Here is a 25,382-nt window from a genome sequence, read left to right as displayed (position 1 = left end):
TGGCTGGAGCTCTCTGCCTGCCCTCCCCCCTGTCCCTGCCACTTCCTCCTTTGCAGCACTTCTGCTCCTGGGGTTGGGGCAGGGTCCCAGGGTGGGGACCAAGGTTCCCTGTGGCTCTGGAACCCATCAGAGCTGGGGTGAGCCCAGTCATGCCCCATACAGACAGCACAGATGTCTCCCAATTTTGCAACCACTGGCACAAAGGGTACAGGATTGGGGCCACCCTGTGTTCCTGCTGACCTGCTCTGAGTGGGGCCTCTCTTGTGCCCCCATCCCTGTCACCAGTTAAGATTGGAACAGCCCCCTAAGATGGAATCCAACCATTCCCCCAGTACTGCCAAGTCCACCACTAACCAGTGTCCCCAAGTGCCACATTCACATGTTTTTTGAGCACTTCCAGGGATGGTCACTGCATCACTTCCTGTGCAGTTTAGTCCCGGGGCTGTGCATATGTTGCAGACCCACAGCAGAGAGCAAACCTTTCTCTGGGGCAAGGGGCAGGATCCTGTCTGGCAGCAAAGGTCAGCACAGCCCTGCCAGCGCTCGCAGCACCTCAGTGGGCACAGGCGCCAGCGCTGCCAGCCCTGTCCCTCCCAGCTGACACTGCTGCTGGGCTTTCCCAGCCTGTCAGCAGTTTTACCCTAAAACCCCTCACCTCAGGTCAGCCAGGGCCGTTTCCAGGCCAGGCACAGGATATAAACCACCTTTCCTGCTCTGACACAGCCGTGAGGAATTCCCCCAGAGTGTGAGTGTGCTGGGCTGCATTAAGGAAGCCCAGCCAATTCACCCGGTTTCCAGCATCCCACAGGGCACTACTGCTGGGTGGGAGCAGCCTGGGAGCACAGCCCGGCCCTGGGATGGCTGAGCTGCCCTGTGGATACAGCCCCTGCTGTAGCCTGTGGGTTTTTCTTCCTGCTTGGTAGACAGTGATGGACATTCTGATGGTGGTGGGTGGTCTGACGCTGGGTTCTGCTGCCACTGCTGAAGTCCAGGGTGACACTGTGTGAGTGCCATGAGGGCACTCAGAGCATCACTCCAACCCAGCAAAGCCCAGTGTGGGCAGGAAGTGCTGTAACCCTCCCTCATCCTCCCTGAAAGTCATTTCAGGGGCTTGGAGGGAACCAGCTGATCCTGGCAGTGCTGGGGATTAATTCAGTGGCAGAGGTACACTAAAATTAAGTGGGCTGTGATTTGAAGCCCTGCTCCCTAAGGAGGAGGCAGAAACAGACCCAGGGGGCCTGGCCAGTGTGCACAGAGGGGCCTCCACAGAAAATGCCCCATGTCAAGGAGCACCTCACCTCCACCCCACTCATCCCTTCACACCATCTGCACCAACTGGGCCCCAGAGCCCTAACAAAGACCTGAGAGAGCTGAAATAATTCAGCTGTAACTCCTCAGTTACCCAATAAAAGCTTGGCTAAAACAGTTACAGGTAGGTCCCATGAGCCCCCTCAAAAGGTGAGGGGCAAAGCCCAGGCACAGAGCATCCTCCACAGCCTATCCCCATCTCCTGGCAATCACAGCCTTAACAAGGCCCTGCAGCTCATCACCCTCTCCAGGGTCTTTCCCATATAAAAGGGTGATTTGGTGCCCCCTTCCCTAGCTGCAGGTGTTTATGGTGGTGGATGCTATTGCAAGAGTATGAGGGGACAGGTAGGATAGATACTCCTGCATCTCTGTGTTTAGAGGGTTGTGGGTGCCCCTTCCCTGGGTCACAGTCCATGAAAACCATACCCACATTAACATATTGCTTGTTATAAGTTAACATGAGATAAACTAATTTAAGCTTCCCCTGTACTGCATGTCTTGGATTAAATTGGCAAGGTACCTAATGAAGCTGCAGTTCCATTTGTTGTGCTGGAAGCCCTAAATATCAGCAGTGTAATTGGTGCTCCCCGCTTCAAGAGGCATTTTTGTTTCTCTCCCAGCTGAAAGCCCTCTTTGGGTGCTGACTGAAGCCTGAGAGGTGGGGGTGGGGGCTGTAGGATGTGTCCACCTGGATCTTAAGCTGGAGGGGTCTTGAAATTTGTTTCTGAAGCTGGAGGAGGGATGGGGGGAACATGCTGCTCTCTGGCTGTATGGAGGCTGCACTGTCTTGTGGGTACCAGAACAGACCTTGTGTGGGCCTGGTGCTCTGATGTGGTCCCACAGGGTGTTTGGTTGTGGTGAGCTGTGAAAGTAACACCTCTTAGAGGGCTGGGCTGGCTGGGAGGTGTTTGTGGCTAGGATTGGGCCAGGATGGTGCTGGTTTTCCCCAGGGTGGTGAGTCCCTGCAGCTGCATGTGCTCAGTGCTGCGTTTTTTAATTTATCAAGGAATCTTTGAGGTTGGAAAAGACCTCTAAGGTCATTGAGTCATTATTGCAGAGGGCTCCGACAAGTTCTGGCTGCTTGCTGGTGCTTGGGCATCAGCACCTCTGGATGCTGAATTTGGAGTATTTTCCAGGTTGATATCCAAAGCATTCATGGGTTTTTTCTGTATCCCTAAGCTGGTTTGAGTTTTGAAGAGTGGACTGAGCATTTTGGGACAATGGCTGTGTCTTGGTGTGATGTGGCCACTCAGGCTATTGGTACTTCTCCCACTGTGCCATCCCATTGCTGGAGTGGGGATCATGAGGGACAAAGTCCCTGGCAGGGAACGACTGCAGTCACCTCCATCAGTGAAATGTGATTCATTAACAGGCCCAGGTTTGGCCCTGCAGGGCAGAAACTGGAACCTCTCCCATCTCCATCCCCTGGGAATCCCCTCCAGGCAAGTGAGCCACCACTGCTCCCGGGGGCCATCAGGCTGGGAGAGGATCAGACAGGCAGCTGATTATGGCATGAAAGAACAGTCTGGGCAAAACCAGTGCTGCAAGACTTTCCACTGGGATTGCTCTGGGAAGGCTGCAATTGTTCCCATTGGATGCTGCTAGGCTTTGACAAGAGATGGAGTGCTGTTGCCCTGGCTGGGGGTCTCTGTATGTGGATGGGTCCCCACCTTGTCCTGAGGAGGGAACAGATCCTGCAGAGCTGCCTGGCTGGGAACAAGGGAGTGCAGAGAGGACATTGAGCTGTGGTCCTTGCTGGGAATAGGGAAGGGGAGCAAACCCCTGCCTGTCCAGCACCCAAACTTATGGGGTTGGCTGAGCCTGGCCCAGCCCTGCCACACGGAGCATGTGCCTTCCCCAAACAGGTGCTAGCAGTGTGATGGAAGTTCCTCGCTGTGCCTCAAAGCTGTGAAAATCTTTACCTTATTCTTGTAGAGCTCTCCTGAAACACTGCCCTGTCCCCATGCTGGCTGCTGCCCAGCTCCTGGGGCCAGGGAGAGCCCAGCTCTGGAATCCTCCAGGGTCTCTGGAATCCTCCCTGCTGGAGCAGGGGTTTTGAGCTGAGGTACGGAGATGCTGCAAAGCGAGCACAGCCTGGGTGCCCGCTGGCAGCACGGAGAGCCTGGCAGCACTGCCCGCTCTGCCAAGCAGTGCTGCAGCCTCCTGCTCACTGTGGGTGTTCTGTGCAGAAGGAGGATGATGATGATGGTGGAGTTGCACTCCCAAAATTTCACGTCATCCCTCTGTCTCAGGCACACAAGGCGCTGAATGCTCCTCTCCCCCTGGTTCCCTGCCCAGTGCAGGGCAGGGTCTGCCCTGCCAGGCTGTATCCTCCAAAGCTCTCATGTTGGAGCAGGGCCCCTGTGATGCTGAGTGGAAGGGCCATGGGTAGGAGGGGAGGCAGCTGAGCGTGCCCATATGCTTCCTAATGGGGAGCAATAGCAGCTCTTCCCGGGAAGCTCGCGCCGCGCCATCTGCTCTGCGCGGTACCTTCTCTTACAGAGCTTTTTTAAGCTTTAACTTCCCTTTCCGAGCACTCTGCGGTGGCTGCTGCTTGTGTGCGGGCTGGCTCTGCTCTGTGATCGCCTCTGAACAGGTTGTCTGAACCTTCGACACCGAGCAGAACATCCCAGACAGGCTGAAGCCAACCAGGCCTCCAGGATCTGTGCTTCCATGTAAAAATAACCAGGAAAGGTGGCTGTGAATGCCTGCAGTGTGTCCTTGGCATTTGCTCTCCTGCTGGGCTCTCACTTGCTCTGAGGGTCCCTGCTTCTGGGCTTGGGCTGGGTGGGATGCACTGCCCACGGTGGTGCAGCTGCAAGGTTTCCACAGACCACTGCTAATCCCATGGAATATCTAGAGCTGAAAGTGACCCACAAGGATGATCGAGTCCAACCCCTGACCTGGCACAGGACAGCCCAAGAATCCCACCCTGTGTCTGAGAGCATTGTCCAAACACTTTTTGAGCTCTGGCAGGCTTGGGGCTGTGACCAGTGCCCTGGGGAGTCTATCCCAGTACCCAAACACCCTCTGGTAAAAGAACATTTTCCTAATATCCAACCTCAAACCTCCCTGACAGAGCTTCATGCAGTTCCCTCGGGTCTTATCCCTGGTCATCAGAGCAGAGCTCAGTACCTGCCTCCTTGCTTCCACTTGTGGGGTGCCTGTGGACAACAATAATGTGTCCCTGTGTCCCATCTCTGTGCAATGAAATTATTGCTATGAGCAAAAGGCCAAATCCAAGGGCACCACTGGATCCCTGCTCCTTGTTGACCACTCTGGCCAGCTCTGTGAAGGGAAATGATGGCCGTGCTGGGATTTCCAGGACGAGTGCTGCTGGCCACAAAAGTTTTTCCTGTGGCAGCAGTACTGGCCACAACCCTTGAGTGCAGCCTCCAGCTGCCAGGGGATCACAGAGGGAGGTGAGTGCAGAAGCCTGGGGGGCTGGTTTCGGCTCCCAGCAGTGCTAAATTAAGGCTGGATGTGCCCCATGGGCGTAGCTGGGGCTGAGGGGGAGGCTGGCGGGGCCGGGGATGCGCGGGCGGACGCCGTGCGCAGATTGATGGTGCCAAGTCACTTCAGATATCTCGGCTGTGTTTGTGCGAGGCTCTAAATAAAACCGACAGCCCTGGCGGCTGCCTGGGGAGGGACGGGAGGAGGGGGGAGCCGGCAGCGGGTTCCTCCAGTATGGCATCCAGTGGTGTCCTCGGGGACCCGGCCCAGTGTGGGAGAGCGGTCGGTGTGATCTGTGCTGCTGGGGATGCTGCAGGTGATGCTGGGTGGGCTGGGAGCTCCCGCTCTGCAGTGTCTACCCCATCCCTGGGAGGGCAGAGGGGACAGTGGGGTAGTGCTGGGAGCAGCATTGCACCTGGCATCCCAGGTACCTGGCCTGGCCTTGCTGAAGTGCCCCTGGGAGGTGTGAGAAGCTGTGACAGGTGCAGGCAGTGGAGAATATGTCCTCGCAACTCCCCTGGGAAGGACTTTGTGTCAGGGAGAAGCAGGGCAGTGCAGGGACATGAATCCCATGGATGCTGACACCCCGACACCCTCCTCCTCTTCATCAGCCCTGCCTACCATTACAGATGCCTTGTCCTCAGGCTCTTGCTTCTCCCTCATGCAGGCTCTCGCTGAGGGGACATCACGGGGATGTCCCCATTCTCCCAGCGTGCTGTGCAGGAACTTCCACTCCCTCCCCATCCACCCTCTGCCTGTCTGTGCTGCAGCAGTGTCCCCTCCTAGCCCTGACCCCCGTGGGCCAAGCTGACCTGTCCCTGTGGCACCGGCAAAACACCACCCGTGCCTCTGCCACGGGTTCACAGCTCAGCCCTGCGTGGTCCCTTGGGAGGGCCCTGCGCATTTGGGACCCCCAAGGCTGCGTGCTGTTTGTGCCTCTGCCTGGGGCTGTCCTGGCTCAGCCCCCGGTGGTCTGTGGATGTTGAGGACCCCGAAGGCTGTGTGCTCCTGCACCCCAATCCCAGCTCAGAGATGCTGGGCTTTGTATCGAGGCTGTGCCGAAGCGGCGGCTGCACCGGCAGCCTGTGGCGAGCGAGCGGTCCCCATCCCCGCAGCCCCGGGGCCATGGAGCCGCCTCCCTCTGCCCCGGCCGACAGGGACCGGGCACCCGGGGGCTGCTGGCGGCCGGTCCCGGGGCTCCCTTCCCAGCCCACCTTAAGGCAGCCGCACACCGGGTTGACCGGAGGACTCTGCCCCGGGGCGGGCGGGGCTGCCTTCGCCCCCGCCACGGGGGGAAGCGGCGCTAAACCGGGGCTGCTGGGAGCCGGAGGGGGTCTCGAAGCCGGGGCCAGCTCCGTCCCTCCCCGGTACCACGGCAACGGAGGCGGCGCGGCGGCGGGGGGGAGGCGGCTCCGCGCGGCACCGGGGCACGCGCCCGCCCGGGGCCCCGCCGCGGCGGCCCCGTCAGCGGCCCCGAGCCCGGTGCGGTGCCCACGGGCGGCGGCGGGGCCGCGGGTCCGTGTCGGTGCGTGCGTGTGCGCTGCCCGCCCGCCGCGGGGGGAGAAGGGGGGGAGCCCGGCCTCCTTCCTCATTTTGGGGCTGAGAAGAGCGATTTCCTTCGCCAGCTGCAGTTCTGCGCTTATTTAGCTCTTTTTTTTTTTTTTTTTTTTTTTTTTTTTTTTTTTTTTTTTGATTTGTCTTATTTATCAAACCCAGCCGCCGAGCCGGGCGCGGGGCCGCGCTGTGAAGCCGCGGGCTCCGCTCCCCGCACCGATGGAGCCGCATCCCCGGGATCCCGGCCGCACCGCCTGGGTACTGCCCTGCCTGCTGCTGCTCGTCCTGCCCGGTAACGTCCTGCCAGGTAAGCCATGGCTTCTGCCTGCCTCCCTGCTCTGTTCCTTGCCCTATTCCCCCCTTTCCCTCCCCCCTGCTGCCCTGCTCTGCCCTGTTCTCCCCCTTCTCACGCTACTCCTCTCTCCTCTCCTTTGCCCTGTTTTCCCCCTTTTTTCCTTCCCGCTTCTGCCTCCTCTGTCCTGTTTTCCACCTTTCCCTCCCACCCAGCTCCTCTCCCTGCTCTCCCCTGTTTTCCTTCTTTTCCCGCCCTGCTCCTCTCCTCTGCCCTGCTCCCCCCCTTGTCTCCCTGCCCTGTCCTCCGTTTTCCCCCGATCCTCGGCTCTCCCCGCTCCCGCACACCTCCGGTACCGACATGACGCCGTCTCTCCGCGCACGGTTGCTTTGACCTTTCCTGCGGTGACCTAGAGAGCGGCGGTGGCCGAGGGGCTCCCGCGGGGCCCTTGCCCGGCGGTTCTTCTCAAACCAAACTTCAAGGCAGGCAGACATTCCCCTTCCCAGCCAGGCAGGGAATTCGGCAGGGGCATGAAGAGGCATGTTGTTCCCACCCATTTGCGAGCACCCCCTGCCAGCTATGGGTAAGGCAAATCTCAGCAAGCAGTCCGAATTCCCACTTGGAGATGGTAGTGGAGAAGGCATGGGGAGGCTCTGGTGAGGGTTGCCTGTCTTCTCTGCCAAGAACTTGTTTTTCATGCTACCCTCCTGCTTCACCCCACGGTGGGCTCTTTCTCGACTCAACCGTTGGGCACTGAAGCGGTGGAATTGCAACACCTCCGGGCACCCTGTGCCATGAAGCCCTGTGTTGCCTCAGGCTCAGGGTGCCCCAGGCCTCCCAGGGGCTCATGGCTCCACCACTCTCTTAATAAAAGCTGAGGGACACAGCAAAGGACCAGTCTAAGTGTGCCATTCTTGGCTGTTTCCCTTACCAGCAGCGGGAAGTCTCTCATCCCACCAGGAACGAAGCCCTGTGGTGACTGCTGCTTTCAAGGATGTTTCCTTTCTAGGGAGTTTCGTTTTGGGTGATTTTGAAGGAATCGCTCTCCCTGCCAAGGGAGGGACGGGGTTTTTGAGGCAAACCTACGGCAGTAGTGATTCATCTTCAGGAGCATCTCGCTGCTGAGCTTTTTGCTCTATTCCAATCCCAACCCTTCCAGCCAGATCGCACTACAAACAGCCCAGCCCAGGTTTCATGGGGGAAACCCACATTCTCCCAAGCCCATTGAAATATTTACCATCAAAGCTTTACTTGGGCAAAGAGTTGGATGCAAACTTGGGTAGAAAGCAAATGCTTTCAGCACAACACTCCTTGCTTTGAGTCGCCTGATCACAACTGAGAAGTGTTGGCCCCAAACTGAAAACTCCGGCTGCTGAGAGCCAAGAAGGCTTTGGCGGTGAGCGCGGCTTCCCAGTGAGCCACTGCGATTTCCTGCGTGAAAGAATAGCTCCAGCAAAGCTCCTGAACTTAATTAAATGTGGTCTTGGAGTAAGAGCCCCGTTTCTTTGAGCTGGCCATGGGAAAAAAAACACCTCGGGGTTGTGAAGTGATTTGCATCCCTGATTTTAGGTGCAAACGTGCACGTCTTTTTTTTCCATATGGCGGAATCCTTCCTGGGCCATGGCTCAAACTAAGCTGAACTCCAGCAGAGTTGGCCCAGGCTCCCACTGCTGGCTGTTCTGACAGCTTCTGCAGAAGTGAAGGGGAAAAGGAAAGGTCCTGGAGGAGACCTTCCTGTGGGGCAAAGGCAGTGAGATGTGGGAAACCAAACAGCAAAACCCCATTGAGAAACTGTGTCTTGCAGAGCCCTTCCATGCTGGTCTGCCTCCACAGAGGATTTCAGCTGTGTTTCACAGAGCATCTTCCAAAGGGGAATTCAGTTTCCTGCTGGGGCTCTGGCTCTTGGGATGAATTTCTGCTGATGCTGGAGGAGGGGAGCTTGGAAATGGTGGCTGCGTGTGGGCCGAGGCTTCCTCTGATGTCACGGATGTAAAACACAGCCTTTACTACAGCCCTCCCTGAGCACCCTGGGGTCTGCCCAGGACTCAGCAGCTATCCCCAGGGCTCTTCTTGCCTTCCCTAAACAGCAGATTCCAGGCCTTTTATAGGCAGCACCTGTTAGTTTCCGCCCCTGGCAGCCCTGCTGCAGGTGAAATTCCAGCAGGATTATTTTGGGGTTCACTTGCCCATTGGCCTGTTCCTTCAGTGAGTGACTGTGGGGCTTCAGATGCCGGTGACCAGCTGCACATCCTTTCTGGATCACACAGTCATCCCAGAGCCTCCTTACCCAGCTCCTTCAGAGGAAAAAAAATCTATTTTTACCAGGAAGCATCCAAGCAGCCTCTCCTGAATTAAACCCCAGCCTCTTGCAATCTGTTCAATATCAAATACTTCAAAAGGTGGAATATAGAAAAAAATGTGTCACCGACATGGAAAACTTGCACTGCAGTGAGAGCTGGGATTATTTTGCTCCCAAATTAAACTGAATAACGGGAAGGAGGCAGGCTCTGCCAGATCATGCTCCTGCCTCTTCTCTGGGCTGGAAGTGCTCCGGGTCTGCACTGCAAGGGTGCTCCCACCTACGCGGGAACTGTCAGGTGATGCTTTTCAGGACTCTAAAACCCTTGGCTAATTCTGGAGTGTAGGACAGAACAGATTACAGGGTCAGAGCACCTAAATTCCCCATGATCTTGGGGGCAAGAGGATCGTGTTCCAATTCCAAGTGATTTGAAATCCAAGTCTAAGAAAAAAAAGTGTCACCAGGCGACAGGGGATAAGCAGGGAATCAGTGAGAAATTGTGGTGTCTCGTGTTTGTGGCCTGAAGCCCCCAACATCCCACTCCTGGTGCACAAGCATGTTGTGAGCTACTAGAGAGAGCTTGGCTGGGCTTTTTCCCACTGGGTGAGCACCTCAAAAGAGGAAGGAAAATGGGGGGCATTGGCTGTGTGTGAGGAGAAGCTGTGTTCAGGGAGAAAGAGGAAAGAAGCTTTGGTGGAAACTTTGCATTTTCTAACTTGTGTGTTCTGGGGTTTTCTGCCAACTTCCCCTTTGTGTTTTCCCTTGGTGGGGGGGGCACTGCTGTGAGCTGCTGCAGGGGGTTGGGGTCATTCTGAGCAGGAAGGGGTCAGATTGGTCCTGGTGGGGGGTGTTGGATGCAGGCAGGAAGTGGAGAAGCCAGGTCTGACTGGGACTCCTGCTTCCCAGCTAGGAGGTACGAGCTGGTCTTTGTTGGGGTGTTCCTGTGGTGGATCATGGCTAGAGGCTGTGTGTCATAGATCAGAAATCCCTGAATAGGGAGATCTGAACAGAGCTGGGTGAATGTCTCTGAGGTAGCAGAGCAGAACACGTGGAAAAATACCCCAAAGCCTCATTTTATTCTATCTGAGGAGCTGCCTGGAGCCTCAGTGTTTTCTGTGGTGACCAAGAGCTGCCAGTGAAGCCTCTGAGCAAGCAGTGCTGCCGGCAGTGTGAAGCCCTTTTTTCCCCTCAATTGTCTGGGAGCAGTAGCAGTCAGGAAAGCACCTTGCATCCTATCCCTGGGCAACAGCATGCTCTGTGCATGCTAATCCCTGGGCACGGGAGGCAGGCACGCTGCTGCCCCAGTGAGGAGGGAATGTGGGCTGGGTGCTGTGGAATGCATACACACCATCCACATTTGGCTGCAAATCTGGATTCTGGGAGAGATCCCTGCTGCTTGCAGGGATAAATCCCTGTGGTTCCAGGAAGGCAGGATCCTTGTGCCAAGGTAGTGGGGAGCCCTTGCTGCACACCAGGCATGGCAGCCAGCCACAGGCAGGGCACCCAGCCACACTCGGCTTAATGTCCCAGTGCTTCCGTGGCTGTTTCTCTGAGATCCATCACTGCAACCAAGAAATGAACTTTGGGGTTGAGCAGTGCCCACCATGACACCCGTTGGTGTTGGGGTCAGCTCCGGGGCCCCAAGCAGGCACATCCCCAGCTCTCCCCCTCAGCACACTGCATACCTCTTGGGGAGATGGGCAGATGGAGAGAGGGAGGATGAAGAGGAGGTGCTCGGCTCGCTGAGGTTGGGCTGTGTGGGGCGGTGTAGGCAGTTCTACGCAGTGCAGGGGACCCTCAAGGAGACATGGGGGTAACCACTGGATAGAAATTGCTTTTGCAGAGGGGAGCAGTGAGTAACACACCCATCACAGAACACAGTGTGCGGTGGGGTGTGGCCCTGGCCTCCTGCTCCTGTGGCCACACGTGGGACGTGTCCCTTGCTGTACTGAGTGCTGCCCGCTAATGAGCTTTGGTGGAGACAGTACTCGGTGTTGTGGCCCCCCTGGGTACATGGATGGGCTGAGGGTCTGTATGGTTTCTGGCTGGGGTTGCTAGTCTCTCTGCCTGTAGCAGCCTGGTCCCTGCCTGTGTCACATGCATGTGCAGTGGTTTGGCAAGAGACGGATGATGCGATGATGCTTCTGTGCTTATGAACTTCCTCTCTGCGTTTCTCAACCATTTCTTGCAAAAGGTCTCTCGACAGCAGATGCCACAGATGCAGGTCCAGTGGTTTTTGCCCTGTGTCAGTGCTGTGTTCAGCACGTGGAGTGCATGAGGCCTCTGCTCCAGGGCTGCTCCCCACAATTTGGGTGTCACCTGAGAAGCATGGGGTTGCCTTGCAGGTGCTCAGGGCACCACTGCTCAGGTGCAGGACCAAGGCTCAGAGTGAATGACTCATCTGGACGTGACACAAACCAACTCTGTCCCTCTGTGCTTGTTTTGTGGGAAAAACCTGTTCTGGTGTCAAATGCTGCTGCTGTGTTAACCCTGACATGCCTTCAAAGGGAAACACCGAGGCCTGAAGGTTTTGGCTGAGGATGCTGTGGACTGATGTCCTGGGCAAAAAGCCTTTAACTGGGGCAGTCTGGAGAAACTGCTCCTGGTAATTCTGGCCATAGAGACTGAGTAATTCCACACACAGTGGAACAGTGGGAACATCTGTGGGTACGGCACATACCACTGTGAGTCAGGAGGGATTAACAGCTGCCAAAAATCAGCTCTGGTCTCTGTGAGAGCCAGCTGTGGCCAGAGGGGTCAGAGCAGCTTGTCCTACAGCAGGTCCTCCTGGGAGCATCCAGACAGAGATTATTCTGCTGTGTCCCAAGAGAAGCTTTGGCACAAGTTGCTGTCCTGGATTTCCCTGAAACAAGGCTGTAGCCAGGTGGAAGTCATTCTCCTCTCCCAAATAACAAGCAACAGAACAGGGGGAAGTGGCTTCAAGGTGTACAGGGGAGGTTTAGGTTGGAAAAGTTCTCTGAAAGGGTAAGACAGCTATCCCGGGCAGTGGTGGGGTCACCATCCCTGGGGGGATTTAAAAGATGTGTGGGTGTGGCACTCGGGGTCATGGTTGGGTTGGTGGTTTGGCAGTGCTGGTTTAATGGTTGGACTCAGCGATCTTAGGGCTTTTCCAGCCAAAAGATTCTGTGATTCCATGATTCTTGTGTGAGAAATGTGGGGTGCTGGTCCATGTGTTCCCCATGCTACTCAGCATTACCTGCTCAAACACAATGATCTATGTGTGACCATGACACCAGTTCTGGGTGCCACAGCCACCTGTTACCAGCAGGTGGATCTAAGTGGTTCCCCCACTTCTCTCCCCATGTGGCTTAAAAAAATGTTCCTCTAAACAGTGACCAGGCTTGAAATCTTCTATGAATTTGGTTGCAATAACTATATTGTCATGGGAAGCACTGTCAAAATGAACCCCTGGGTAACCCATGGATGTGTAGTGGGGGTTATCTGGGATGTCACTGTCTGTCTGTGCAGGGAGGTGTGGCACAGGTGACTGGATTAGGGACCAGTGGTGTGGAGATGCTCCAAAGGCGATGGATCCCTGTGGTTGTTGCTGAGCAGGAACAGTGCCTGCTTGACTGGCATTGGTGAGAGGATTGACTGTGCTCTGCTGGGATCACTGGGGCTGGGATTCTATATGGAGATGGGACAGATTCAGGACAGAAAACGCAGTGTCACATTGGTGATGGGAGCTGGCTCTTTGGAGCACCTCTTTTTGTGCGCTTCTTTCTCCTGGCTGACAAAGCCAGGTGGCTGTGGGAGGCAGCCCAGCATGTTGGAGACATGGGCAGCTGGGATGTGCTCCATGATATATCCGTACAGAACACAGCGCAGTCACCAAGCAAAGCTCCGTCCAGCTCTGCTGCCGAGCCCTGCGGGCTGAGCACTGTGCCCATGGCCACAGCCTGTCACTAGGGGTGCTCAGCCTGTCCCAGGGCTGGGAGAGCAGTTGGGAGTCTGGATGTGTGATGCCAGACGAGACTTGTTCTCTTTTTTTCTCTAGGTGTGGGTTCCCAGGCAGGTCAAAACTTCAGTCTGCAGCAGCCTCAGGCCAAGGTGTCGGTGACAGCGGGAGAGACGATCACCCTGAACTGCACCATATCAGGAGTTGCTGGAGCAGGTCCTGTGAAGTGGCTGAAGGGCTGGGGCAATGGGAACAAGACCATCTATGACCAGAAAACAAAGGATCCCCGTGTGACAAGAGCAGTGAATGAGTCCAACACGGACTTCACCATCCGCATCAGGAACGCTCAACCTGAGGACATGGGCACCTACTACTGCGTGAAGTTTGTCAGGTCAGACAGCAGTGTGGATGAGGTGTTTCAGCGTGGCAGTGGCACAGAGGTGTCTGTGCAAGGTGAGTGGGGCTCCCAGAGCAGCTCCTGATGGGAATCAGCCCAGTGGGCTCTGCTCAGGTAGAGCAGGGATGGGGAAGGGGCTGAGGGCTGGTCCAGGAGAGGATCCCATGGGCCGTTCCTGTGCCCTTGTAGGAGACTCTGCTCCTGGCCAGCCCAGGGCTGTGTGGGGGGCAGAGCCTGGTCTGATGGCCCTGTTCTTCTCCCCGCAGCCAAACCCAGCCCCCCGCTCGTGTCTGGGCCTGAGCAGAGAATTGAGGCGGGGCAGTCGGTGTCTTTCAACTGCACAACTGGAGGGTTCTTTCCCGAAAAGATTGGGGTGAAATGGTTCAAGAACAGGGAGCCCATGTTGGCTCAGCTGCCCCAGGTCACGGAATGGGGGGTGAAAACCTACAACGTGTCCAGCACAGTGAAGGTGACCCTGCAGAAGGATGACGTCCGCTCACAGCTCATCTGTGAGGTGCAGCACTCCACGCTGCAGGTCCCGCTGCGTGAGAGGTACCAGCTCAGCAGAGTCCTGCGAGGTGAGGGCTGGGGACTCGTGCTGGGGTGTCCTGCTCCTGTGGGGCTGGGGTCCCTGGGGCAGGAGCAGGGCACCCTGTGGGCAGCAGAGCCGGGGACACCAAACACCAAGCTCTGCCTCTCTTCCCAGTTTCCCCCAGTGGGGAAGTGCGTGCTGAGCCGAGCCCTGTTGAGGTGAACAAGACTGTGACCTTCACCTGCCTCCTGAAGGAGTTTTACCCAGCAAACGTGTCTGTTTCCTGGCTGGAGAATGGGATTGGGATAAAGGTGGAGAACGTCTCCCAGCCATCGGAGGTGTCCCAGGGCTTGTTTGAGCTGAAAAGCCAGGTGGAGGTGCAAGCGACGGAGGAGAAAAATGGGTCCACGATCACCTGCATGGTGGTGCACGATGCCCAGGCCCCTGCCAACTACTCAGCCTTCCTGTGGATCTCCAACCCGGGCCAAGGAGGATTGAGCAAGGGATTCCAGATGAATAAGGGTGCGTCTGGGATGGGGTGCCTGCCAGGGCGACTGTGTGGTGTCACCCTCTGAGGAAGCTCAAAGCCCCATCCAAATCTGGTTGAAGGACCAAATCTCCATATCAGGGGGCTGGGGGCTGTGACGGTGGCAGGCACCAAGCTGTCCTCTTTGATGCTTCATGCATCACTGGGCCAATCCCAATTGTGAAGCTGCAGGGATTGGGAGGTACCAGGTTCTCGGGCCATGGTGACCTTTTCATTGATGTTTCAGATGATATGCTCATCTACATCGTGGTGGGTGTGGTCTGCACTGTGCTGGCCCTGCTGGTGGCTGCCATTCTATACCTCATCCGGACGAAGCAGATCAAGGGTAAGAGAGCCGAGTGTGTGGCAGGGAGGCAGCTGCTCTCAACCCCGTTTTTCCTCTCTTTCCCATGAGTTTCCCATTGCTGCATTGAAAAATAACTCCTGGCAGTGCAGCTGCAGGTCCTGCCCAGTGGGGTGATTGATAGTGCTGCCCAGGTTGTTTGCAGGCTGCAGGGAAAGCTCTGGCTGGTTTAAACCTTGCCATGCACCTCCTGTTCTCCCCCAGGAACAGTCCTGAATGAAATTGATTGAAACTCCAGGGAATTGCTGGCAGTTGCCTCTGGGAAAAGATGTGTCCTTGTCCTTGAAGCAGTCTCTGCATGTGTTCTCTGTGCCCAGGGAAATGGGGCGTTTATCTTGTTTCCTGAATTACTTTTTTCCTAAACTGCTTCTCTTTCGGCAGGTAAAAGCTCGCCGTCTGCCAGGTGAGTGCAGATCTCTTCTGTTCACTGAGTAACCTGTGAGAACTGTGAGCTGGATACGTCCAGCCCACAGAGTCCCTCAGTGTTGGGACAGAGCTGTATCCCCAAAACTTGCAAAAGGGAAGGCAGGAGCAGAGTCTCTGCCCATCTCCCCAGATGGGGTTCTGTGCCCATGGGAATTTTTTGCTTGTGGTGGGGCTGAGCAGGCTGGTGGGAGCTGGTCTCTGGCCAGCAGAGAGGCAGGTGGACCAGCACGAGCCAATGCTCAGGACCTGTCCTGCTGGGTGCAGCTGCAAGGACCTTGGCTTGCATCTGTCCTCCCCAGCTGCTCCATCACCAGGGAAAGGGGCAACAGGACACTCCATCCATTTGACTGTTTTTGTTCCACCTTTCAGGTTACATGAGCCAGAGAAGAGCAGTGAGGCCACGACCCAGGTGGGTCATCCTGGGACTGGGGAGGGAGAGTGGCCAGGAGCCACTGGAGATGGGAGTGGAAGGGTGGTGGTTCTCCAGTGAAACATCTCAGTTGTCTCCACTCTCTAGCTGGTGGTGGAAGAGAGGCTGCCCCAGGAAGAGAGTAGCTACTTCCCAGAATCTTTTCTGCCTTCCTCCTCCTTCTCCTCCCAATACAGTCTGGGTTGGTGCTGCCTGGAGAACCAGCTGTGCGATAGCCAGCCAGGCTATTTGTGGAGTTATTTTGCATTTAGTGACGCAGCTACGGGCAAAGTCGTGATCAGCAGCAATCTGTCCATCCCACCCAGGCTCTGCTAGCTCCCGCGTGGGCATGACTGGGCAGTCTGGCCCTGCTGGGATGGAGTGGCCTCAGTGATAGCTCTGGAATTGTGGCAGTGGTTTTGAAGCCAGGACAGGGTGGCTCACGATTTGAAGCTGTAGCATGGGGTAGAGCATGGCTGCAGCGTGGTGGCTGCTGGCATTGTTCCCCCACACAAGCAGGGTTGAGGTTCCCTGGGCTGAGCTGCAGTAGGATTGACTCCAGAACAGGGCTGTGGGGTACAGGGGCATCTTCCCAGAGGAAGAACTCTTGGTGCCTCGCACAGGAATCCGACCCCAACAACCTGACCTACGCGGACCTGAACTTCGACAAGGAGAGGAAGACCATCCGCCGGATGGTGGAGATGAGCCAGCAGTCGGAGTATGCCTGCATCCAGACCAACCAGGCGCCCAACGGCGATGACAACCTCACCTATGCTGACCTGGACATGGTGCACCTCAGCAAGGCGCCCAAGCGGCCAGCCCCGCGCCCCGAGGAGGCCGGCTCAGAGTATGCCAGTGTCCAGATCACCAGGAAGTGACCAGTGGCTGCTGGGACCCCCTGTCCTGGGGGGAGCAGCTCTGCTCCTCCCTAAGACTGTTCTCTTGGACGCACTGGGAGCGATGTGAAGATGCGCCGCGGTACCTGTGTTTTAGGATGGAAATGGAGCCCGCAATACTTGTGGGGGTCTTCTCCCATCCAGAGAGATGTAATTTTGGGGGGCAATTTGGTCCTGGAGCTGGAAGCTTCATCCCTTCAGGACCCCCATCAAGGGTTGCTCAACCTCAGTGTGCCGGGTTTGCCTGCAAGCAGATTCAGCCAGCGGAGCATCAGCTCCTTGGGAAGCTCCAGCTGGGCTGAGGGGACAGGTACAGTGCCTCCACACCAGCTCTCATGGGGATGCCACTGCCTGGCCCATGGCTCCCCAGGACCAACAGGGCCCCCACACTGCCTTCTCGGGCTCTGCCTGCCACCACGCCTGGACACCAAACTCTGGCTTTAAAGGAAGGACCGAAGTGTCCGCCTCTCTTCCCAAGTGTCCCTTCTGCGGGACCTCTGTCTCGCCCCAAGGCCAAGAGGCTGGAAGGCCATTGAGCTGAGGCCCCCACCCTGCTGTCCAGGGGAGCTCCAGGTCTGGCCCCCAGCACCAAGCATCTTCCTCATCATCATCTTCCTGTGCACAGCCTTGCCCTGCACTGGGACCCACCAGCGCTGCCCCAGGCTTGTACAAAGCGTGCGAGGGCCCCCCCAGCCTGGCTCCCCGCAGGTACCGTGTAACATGTTTTGACTGTTTGACATGTAACTGTTAATTTTTAGAGCTGAAAACCCCAATGTTTTGTGTTGTACGTGGGTGTACTGCTGTGTACTTAACACTAGAATAAGATGTGCAAAATTAAGACTGAGGCCTCAGTAAAGAATCCCCCAAACCCTACAGAGTTTATAAGAGACTTATATGCTCCCCCCACCCCCTGGCCCCAGCTCTGTCTTGGGGGCCGGGCAGGCTCCCCCCCAGCCCGCCCATGGGGACAAATGTCTTCCATGTGCCCCCTACTTGGGCCACCGTGTGGAGTCTCACCCTCTGCTGGCTCCTGCAGCAGTGGAAATGCAGAGGGCTTGGGGGCACCTGGGGTCCTAGGGGGTGCTTTGGAAGCAATGTGACTGCTTGTACAGACTTTTTTCTTTTGGGTTTTTCTTTTTTCTTTTTGCTTGCAAGATATTTTTATAATAAAAGTGAAAAGTCCTGTGCTGCTCCCGCACATCAGCGTGTCCCTGTGCTCAGGGGGGGTCACCTTGTCACTGGCACTGGGGCTGCACTTTGGGGTTGGGGGTCTGTGTGTCCTGTAGGGAGGAGAAGAGGAGGGTTCATCCTGCACAGCCCTCTAGCGTGCACTGGAGGGAGGGAAGAGGAAGGCAGGAAGTCGAGGCTGAGATGAGGGCTATAGTGCTGGTTCCCCTGAGCACCATGAGGGAGGCGAGCAGTGCACCCCACGGGCAAGGACTGACCAGGGGCTGGCCCTGCTGCATCTTTAGGTGCAGGGGGCTGAGCTGGAGCTGAGGTGCCCAGACTGGTATGCAGGCAGGCTGGGCTGGCTCCAGCCTGTGCTGTGAGTGAGCTGAGTATTCCAGTGCTCTGCAGTGACCTCACCCCTTTTCCCAACTTGGGGCTGGTGCCTGGGCTGTGTCTCACCAGGGACAGGAACTGCCATGTGGGGCTACACAGACACTCAAAAGGGAAGTTGCTGCCCAGGCTGGGCTTCCTCAGCACTGAGCTGCTGCTGGTGGGGTCACACATGAACAGGAAAGGGACAGTTTGCCCCCTGCCCTCAGCACAACTGCCCCTTCCCAGCTGGGGCAGCAGCTGTGATTCCCATGGGAGTCTTCTCTGCCTGCTGCTGCAGAAGGTACCTTGCCAGCACCCTACCTGCCTCTGCAGCAGGCTGAGCATCCCTGCCCTGCACTTGCTCAGCTGAGATGGCCCTGTCACCGTCAGGATATGGCTCCAGAGGTGCGTGGGGTCCCATGTTCCTTTGGCACGCATGGCACAGGAACTTTGCCAGTACCCTTGGCCCATTTGGGCACCCCAATTTGGGGTGCTTGCTCTGCCCTGTAGAGGAGGCTCAGCACCCAGCATGGCTTCAGCTTCATTGGCATCTGCCTTTTATTGACTGCGGGGGGAGGTTGGGTGTTGGGGGTATAGGGCTGACCCTGCCTCTAGAGTCGTTCTTGGAGGGGGAGCCCAGGGGCACCAGGTGGGTGCTGGGATTAGTGGGACACTGTGAGAGGCTCAGGGAGGGAGTGGGGGCTGGGCTCAGCGCCGCTTGAGCACCTGGTGATGGTGCTGTGGTTCCACCAGCCACCTCTGCCCATGGCCACGGCAGTCACCTCCCTGATCCTGCCCTGGCTCATCCTTCCCCGTGCTCAGAGCCTACTGCCCTGTACTTCGGCTGCGATTATTTCCAGACCGTGCTGTGCTCCGGCAGCCACGGGAGGATGGAGGATATGTGTCCCCAGCAACCCTGGGCTGGGCCACAGCCACACCGCCAGCAGCTGGAAAAGTGGCACTGTCCCCTCCTGTGCACAGGATGGGCAGGTGAACCAGAAAGGGATAACTGGGGATGGAACACATGGTCCCCTGGAGGAATGAGGCAAGGGTGACACCAGTCACGCCGGGCCGGGCAGGGGACAGGGCTGGGGGCGATGGCACAGTCGGGGTGGCAGTATGGGGACCGTGGTGCTGCCATCCCACGCCTGGCTCTATAGGTCTGAGACCTCCCCTGAGTAGGCGCTGGGGTCCTCGTCCGACCGCGTGATCACCTTGAACTGCCTCCGCAGGAAGCCCCCGTAGCGCTTCTGATTGTCCCACTTGAGCTTGGGCCGGATGCGGCGCATGAAGCCCCCGTAGCGCTTGTGCAGCTGCGCCAGCTCCTGCCCCTCGGCCCCGGCACCCGTGGGCTCTTCGTCCCCGTCCCCTGCCGGCCCCGGGTAGTCCTCGGGGGCCGCTCGCTCCCCCGGCTTGCGGCTGAAGCCCCCCAGCTTCTTGCTGAGGCCGCCCTTGCTGTGAGCGTTCTCGCGGAGCAGGGACAGCAGCTTCCCCTTGGACATCATCTTCATAAAGCCTCCGTAGCGCTTGGCCGGCGCCAGCGGCAGCTCTGCAGGGCCCAGACCCTGCTCCGGCTCCGCCTCAGCCTCCTCCGCCTCCTCCTGTAGCGACGGGTCTGTCCCTTCGGCCAGGGCCACCAGCGGGGCCAGGAGCGCCAGCGCCTTCCTGCACATCTCCCACTCGGGGCCGGGTGACAAGGAGCCCTGGCATTCCCACAGGCACATCTGCAAGACAGCGGCCACAGCGGCCCCAGGTGCTCGGGGTGAGCCCCTGCCTTCCTCCCACCCCACCCTGGGCATGTCCCCACCCCAAGCCCAGGAGTCCGTGCCCACCGTGCTGCTCAGCTCAGTGAGAAGCCGATGTTTGCACAACCCCAGCACCCTGGGGTGCCCATAACCACCACACCAGGTGCCACCCAGCTCTGCCACCCTGCACCTGTGACACTCCACTGCTGTGGCTCCCTGGCTCACATCTGTGTGTGGCCGGCACTCACCAGGGGCTGGACGCTGCTCTCGGCACCGCGGGTCTGGGCTGTGCAGAGGGAGCACTGGGTGACACAGTCGGCAGATGCCACCGCAGACAGGGACAGGCAGAGTGCCAATGCCAGTGCCCGCCGTGCCATCTCGCCCTGCAGATGCTGCCTGGAGAGGGGAAGACAGCACAGAACCTGTCACTGTCCCAGTGCCAGGTGACACAGGGGAGGCCCATCTGGGGGGGGCCATCACCTCTCCATAGGCACTGGGCACCTACCACCTCCATCTGTGAGCTGCTCCTGGGAACATGTACAGGGACCTGTGCCTGTGCCCATTCCCACATGACTCACCTCCAGATGCTGCTCCCAGCAAGGACATGACAAGATGTCACCCCTTACCCTGGTTGCAGCCTGGTCCTTGGCACAAGCCTAGAACCATAGCCAGTCCCTGGTGGCTACCAAGTCACTGTGGGCAGGAGCACTGTTGCATCTCATCTCATCTCATCTCATCTCATATCTCATCTCATCTCATCTCATCTCATCTCATCTCATCTCATCTCATCTCATCTATCCTTTCCATCTCTCTTACCATACCGTTAGAAAGAAAAGTCCCTTTTTTCCCCAGCACTGGGTTTCTCTGTGATTGCCACGTCTGCATGGCGCAGGCGTATGAATCACCAGCTGTTCCCCTTGGCCTTGGGGAAAAGAACCACAGCAAATGGAGCTGCAGTGGCAAGTGGATGGGGTGATGCCATGGCCCAGTGTGGACTGACCCCAGGCTGCTGTACCCCACACCAGTGCAGCCTCCTCTCCCCTCCCTCCCACCCACCAAGTCTGCTGGGCTGGTGCATCAGAAGAAAGGAGGGAAAAGAAGGACTTTGGGTTCAAGCCTACCTGCAGACCATGATCGTCATCCTCCAGATGTTTGAGAGCCGTGGTGGAGCCTCTGGCCTCTGCGGACGAGGACACTACTTAGCTGGGAGAGGGGCTCTGCAGGTGACAGTGCTAAGCCTGACCCTGGGTGAGGCTGGAGGGGTCACTGCCAACCCTGGCTGCAGTACCACAGGATCACAGTGCCACTGGGATCATGATAGCCCCGGAGTTAGAGGCAGCCCCAAAGGGGTGCACTGGCTGCAAGCCCCTGCCTGCCTCTGTGGCTGCTTTTATCTAGGGTGGGTAAGGCATGACCCAGAGGGATCTGTTACACATTAATGACGCATATTAGAGACTATTGTGTTCTCCAGCAGTAGCTGCTAATGTACTGTAATTGGTACTGATGAAGAAATGTTAATGCCACAGTATTAATTCATGCTAGATTAAAATTTAATTTGAATTATCTGCACCATCGTGTGTCGAGCTGTCTGCATTCCTTGGCTGCACTGCCACCAGCTCCGTGAATCCTCCCAGTGCCTTGGCAGCATGGCAGGGAACAGGGTGGCAGCTGCCCAGGATGGCAGAGGCACAGTGGGACCTCAGCCAGCCCTCACCACTGAGACACGGGGACAGTCCCTTATTGCATCAGGGCCACCAGGACAGCACCGAGAAGCAAGGACATGCCAGCCGCACAGGTAGGTGCCAGCTGCAGCACGAGGGGGAATGAAGCTCCCAAAAAGAGCTGATGACTGCTTCCCAGGAGCCCCTCTGGGAAACTTTCCCCCCCCCTTTCTCTACCCGCTTCCTCTCCCTTGCTCCTTTACTGCTGGTATCCCCGTGAGTGCCACCAGAGCAGCTTGCAGGGACAGCACCAGGAATGTTCCCATGCTGGGAACAAGCTGCTGATTTGTCTGACACTGCACAGTTCAGACCTCTGGCATTCTGGACACAGTGTGTCCCATCCCTGTCACTCTGCTCCAGATGGAGGATTTCATGGCACTCAGGGGAGCTGTGGTTTTCCGAGCACAGCATGGCCAAGGACACCCTGGGACACCCCACTGCAAAAGTACCATGTCCAGGTGGTGCTACAAATGTCCCGGCAGTGCTCTGCCTGCTCCTGAAGCTGGGATAAGGAGGACTGGCAAAACGGGAGCAGGAAAAGGGGAAGACAACAAAGGGCTTTGGACAAAAGAGGAAAGAAGCAGCCGGGAGGAAAAAGCGAAAAGAACACAAAGGGAGGAAGAAGAAAAGCAGAGTTCGAGCTCAATCCTGTGTTACCTGGAGACGCCCAAGGCTCTGGAGCCATCCCTCCTGGAGAAAAGCCTTGGAAGGATCGTGGCAGGGTCTGGCAATACCAGCATTGAGTCCCAGCCTCTGTTACCACTCTCAGCACATTCTACCTGTGCCAGGTGCCTGCTGGTGTCCCTTCTGCCCCTGTCCCATTTCCACTTGAATCTTCAAAGACCAGGCTTTGCTTTGGAAAACCCCCAAGCTGCATCCATGCACCCCAGGAACCAATAACAGACCTGGTGACCCAAAGAGGGATGAGGAATCAGGACTGTGTGTGCTGGACAGCAGAGTCTGACCCCATCTTGACTAACCTGTGATTACACCTAACAAAGGATGTGAACAGCTCGCCCAGACTGAGCGGATCCCTCCTCCCACACAGGTTCAACTCCACAGGTTTGGATATTTCTGGTGGAGAAGAATAATCAACCTTCCAGCATCTCCTTTCCTCACCTCTAAAAATTTCCTGGAAACACCGTCAGGACAAGGCTTCTCAAAAATCTGGTAACTTTTGGAATATAATTACTCAAAACTCAGCACAGCAGCCACGCTGAAGAAGCCACAGCCTTCTTGTGCCAAGAAGGGAGAGACAGAACCCCCCCATCCTCTCTGCCCACTCCCTTTGCCCCTTGAAGCCCTGGGTAATTCTGCTGCCAGGATGGCAGGCATGGCAGCAGCATGGAAATACCCCAGCAGAGCTCTGGACAGCTGTTCATGGGCTCTGAAACCACTCAAGGGACGAAAGGGACCTGCAGACATGTGGAAGCTCCCCAAAAAAACACAAGTCCAACCACAAACCACTCTCAGCGCTGCGGCTCAGGGGGTGTTCTTAAATTGTCGCTTTTTGGGGAGCAAGAGTGATCCCCTGATTGTGCCCACGCAATGGAAGGAGGATGACAACCCCGGCAGCCCTACCTGCCGCTGCTCCCCTTCCCGCCGAGCACCCGCTTCGCCAAGTCAGGACGGGTCGTGGCTGATGGGTGTCCCTCCACGGGCTTCAGGCTGCACCAGTCATCGGTGGCAAGGCCACACTGGCAAGTGGCCCCACGGTGCTGCCCGGGTTGTCCACCGGACTCACCGCCGGCTGCCTCTCACCCCGCTTTTATGGCCACGGAGTCTCCTCCTGCGGCGGGGCCCGGCTGTGCGCGGCGGCAGAGCCAATCGGGGCGAGGGAAGCTGTGAATAATCAGCCCCGCAGCATCCCCGCCACCTCCCGAGCAGGCTCGCCCGCACCGCCGAGGCCTCCCTGCAGCCCCCAGCCGCCCTGGGAACCGGGGTGCACATCCCACCACTGCGGCTGCATCACTCGGAGACTTCTGTCGTGCCCAGCCTCAGTCCTCGGGGCTGAAATGCGTGCCCCAAACAAGGAAGGTGGCAGAGGACTGGGATGGGGTCTGTCCATCCTCCCACACAGCTGCGCCCCAGAGGGGTTTGGCTGCTGGGGGTGTGAATCCCCTGGACACCAAATTCAAATCCTGTTCAGGAAGGGTGGAGGGGGAAAGGTGAAACCCTGACCTCCTCTCACGCTGCTCTCCAGGCTGGGGAGAGGCACCGTCCTCATGGAGATGCTGGGGAGAGAAGTGAGCCCATCCAAACATGCTGGGAAGGGAGAAAGGGTCTTCATGCCCTGGGAAAGGGATGTCCTGACCCACCCAGCCTAGCTGCTGTCAGGTGAAAAAGCCTTTGCATAGAAACCCCCCAACGTCTGCAATGCCAGGGCTCAGAGCCCCAGGGCTTCTTCCCCCCAGCTTCACATCTCCCTGAGCCTCTTCCTCATGAGGGCAAACACAGAGATGAACCAAAGAGGCAGGGGGAGCTGGGTGTGGGGAAAAAGACACCCCCACTTTTCCCACTCAGCCCTGATTCCTGTTCTCAGGCATTTCCAAGTCTGATTTGGGGATAAAGGAGAACAGCACCAGAGCAGTGACAGGCAATCCCTGAGCCCCTGCACCACTGTCCCACTGCACCATGTCACAACTATGTGTGGGATGGGGGTCCGAGGCACAGACCCCATAGGACATCCTGCACTGGCCCCACACTCCGGTGGGTGCAGACACATCTCCTGTGCCACTGGCAGTGCAGCCAGTCCTCTTGCCTTGAAGATGGAGCTATTTTTATCGGAGCTCAAGAGGGATGTTTCCCAGCAACCTGCTGTTCTCCCAGCTCGAACACCAGCTGCTGGACCTGGTGCCCCCTTGCTCAGCCCTCCCAGCAGTGGTGAGGGAAGTAGGGGCCATCGACACTGCTGGGACCCTCTGCTGGGCATCCAGCAGCCACGGCAGCCTGCGCATGTGGTCCTCTGTCAGGGCTGGTGATCAGGTCCGTCGGCATCCTTGAAAAGCAGGCGGGACCCCAACGATTTTGTTTGGAGGTGGATTTTAACTCATCCAGGCTGGGGCTATGCCAACACAGAGGGACCAAGGGAGCAGGGCATGGGGTAGGGGGTGAGGGCAGAGCCCTGCATCCACCTCAGGGCCAATGGAGGAACCTACCTCTCCATCCTTGGGGCTGCAGGGAGGGGGGATGGAGCTCAGGCCCCGCAGGGGCAGAGGGCGGCCACAGCCCTGCCTCGCTGTGTCGGGGTGTGCTGGGGCTGTGCAGGCACAGAACAAAGCTGAGAAGAACAAAACGTATCTGCAATAGACCACAACCACAACACTCTGGGCGAGGGGCTGTGGGCAGCTCTCTGGCAGTTTAACCCTTGCTGCTGGGACTGATGGCCATGCGGGCACCACAGACACGGTGAGGTGGAGCATTTCTACACCAAAGCCATTATTTTTATATGAATATGTATATATGCACCCAGCGGCCTGGGGTGCAGTCACCTCCCCGCACAGGGTAATTGCACACGAGGGAGATGTGTTAGAGATTGAGCAAATCCCAAGGACGCAAAGGGAAATGTCGTTTGAAATAAGGTTCCTTCCTTTTGCTCCGGGTGGGAGGTCGAGTTACTCCTGTCCCCAGAGCAAAGTGCCACAGGTCTACTGAGCTGGGAAAGAGGGTCCTCCATGGGTCCAGGATGTGGAGGGTGACAGGGTCCCCCCGGAGAGGAGCTGGGAGCCAGCCCACCCACAAGCAAGTCATTTTAATATTCATCTGTCTCTTCCTAATGGGAAAGTGTCTCTGAGTCACACTGACATTTCCCTGGGACAATGGTAATTAAGTATCTGGATAAGTGAAATGTGCGGTAATAGAAAAGTTAACTTTTCCTAACTACATGAGTGAAAGGTGCGTTCGGCGAGGAGGGGGCCGAGCGTGCCAGGCACCCGCGGAAGCAGGTGGGAGTTAATGTCAGCTCACGTCACACGGCGCTGCCACTCTGCCCCTGAGCCC

General features: G+C 57.4%; 2 protein-coding genes across 4 annotated transcripts; one reads left to right on the top strand and one right to left on the bottom strand.

The window, feature by feature from the left end:
- The first annotated feature begins 1,622 nt into the window (after positions 1-1,622).
- LOC136298357 (tyrosine-protein phosphatase non-receptor type substrate 1-like) lies at positions 1,623-17,573 on the top strand. 2 transcript variants are annotated; one of them, XM_066199020.1, is made up of 9 exons: positions 1,623-1,653; positions 6,478-6,622; positions 12,925-13,278; positions 13,489-13,800; positions 13,929-14,276; positions 14,528-14,626; positions 15,026-15,047; positions 15,440-15,479; positions 16,103-17,573. In XM_066199020.1, the coding sequence occupies exons 1-9, from the start codon at positions 1,642-1,644 to the stop codon at positions 16,355-16,357; spliced, it is 1,587 nt and encodes a 528-aa protein (XP_066055117.1). In that variant the 5' UTR covers positions 1,623-1,641; the 3' UTR covers positions 16,358-17,573. The 2 variants fall into 2 exon arrangements, with proteins under 2 accessions (XP_066055117.1, XP_066055118.1); XM_066199021.1 differs by lacking the exon at positions 1,623-1,653.
- An 883-nt stretch (positions 17,574-18,456) lies between these two features.
- PDYN (prodynorphin) lies at positions 18,457-23,111 on the bottom strand. 2 transcript variants are annotated; one of them, XM_066198865.1, is made up of 5 exons: positions 22,965-23,111; positions 22,041-22,457; positions 20,784-20,842; positions 19,911-20,058; positions 18,457-19,641 (listed from the first exon to the last, which is right to left on the bottom strand). In XM_066198865.1, exons 3-5 carry the CDS (start codon positions 20,801-20,803, stop codon positions 19,072-19,074), a joined length of 738 nt encoding a protein of 245 aa, XP_066054962.1. In that variant the 5' UTR covers positions 20,804-20,842; positions 22,041-22,457; positions 22,965-23,111; the 3' UTR covers positions 18,457-19,071. The 2 variants fall into 2 exon arrangements, with proteins under 2 accessions (XP_066054962.1, XP_066054961.1); XM_066198864.1 differs by lacking the exon at positions 22,041-22,457.
- Positions 23,112-25,382: the final 2,271 nt, after the last annotated feature.

Source organism: Chamaea fasciata, unplaced genomic scaffold (genome assembly GCF_029207755.1).
Source record: "Chamaea fasciata isolate MVZ Bird 193981 ecotype frontalis unplaced genomic scaffold, bChaFas1.0.hap1 SCAF_17, whole genome shotgun sequence".
NCBI classification, from domain to species: Eukaryota; Metazoa; Chordata; class Aves; order Passeriformes; family Sylviidae; genus Chamaea; species Chamaea fasciata.
This window is presented reverse-complemented; position numbering and strand designations above follow the sequence as displayed.

What these genes read in the sequence shown, in the direction of transcription:
- LOC136298357 (XM_066199020.1), top strand. An exon ending in CACAGAGGTGTCTGTGCAAG is followed by an intron (nt 13,279 to 13,488) that starts GTGAGTGGGGCT and finishes TTCTCCCCGCAG; the next exon opens with CCAAACCCAGCCCCCCGCTC. An exon ending in AAAAGCTCGCCGTCTGCCAG is followed by an intron (nt 15,048 to 15,439) that starts GTGAGTGCAGAT and finishes TCCACCTTTCAG; the next exon opens with GTTACATGAGCCAGAGAAGA.
- PDYN (XM_066198865.1), bottom strand. Translation starts at nt 20,803, where the DNA reads ATGACGATCATGGTCTGCAG. An exon ending in ATGACGATCATGGTCTGCAG is followed by an intron (nt 20,059 to 20,783) that starts GTAGGCTTGAAC and finishes TCCCCTCTCCAG; the next exon opens with GCAGCATCTGCAGGGCGAGA. An exon ending in AGAGCAGCGTCCAGCCCCTG is followed by an intron (nt 19,642 to 19,910) that starts GTGAGTGCCGGC and finishes GCTGTCTTGCAG; the next exon opens with ATGTGCCTGTGGGAATGCCA.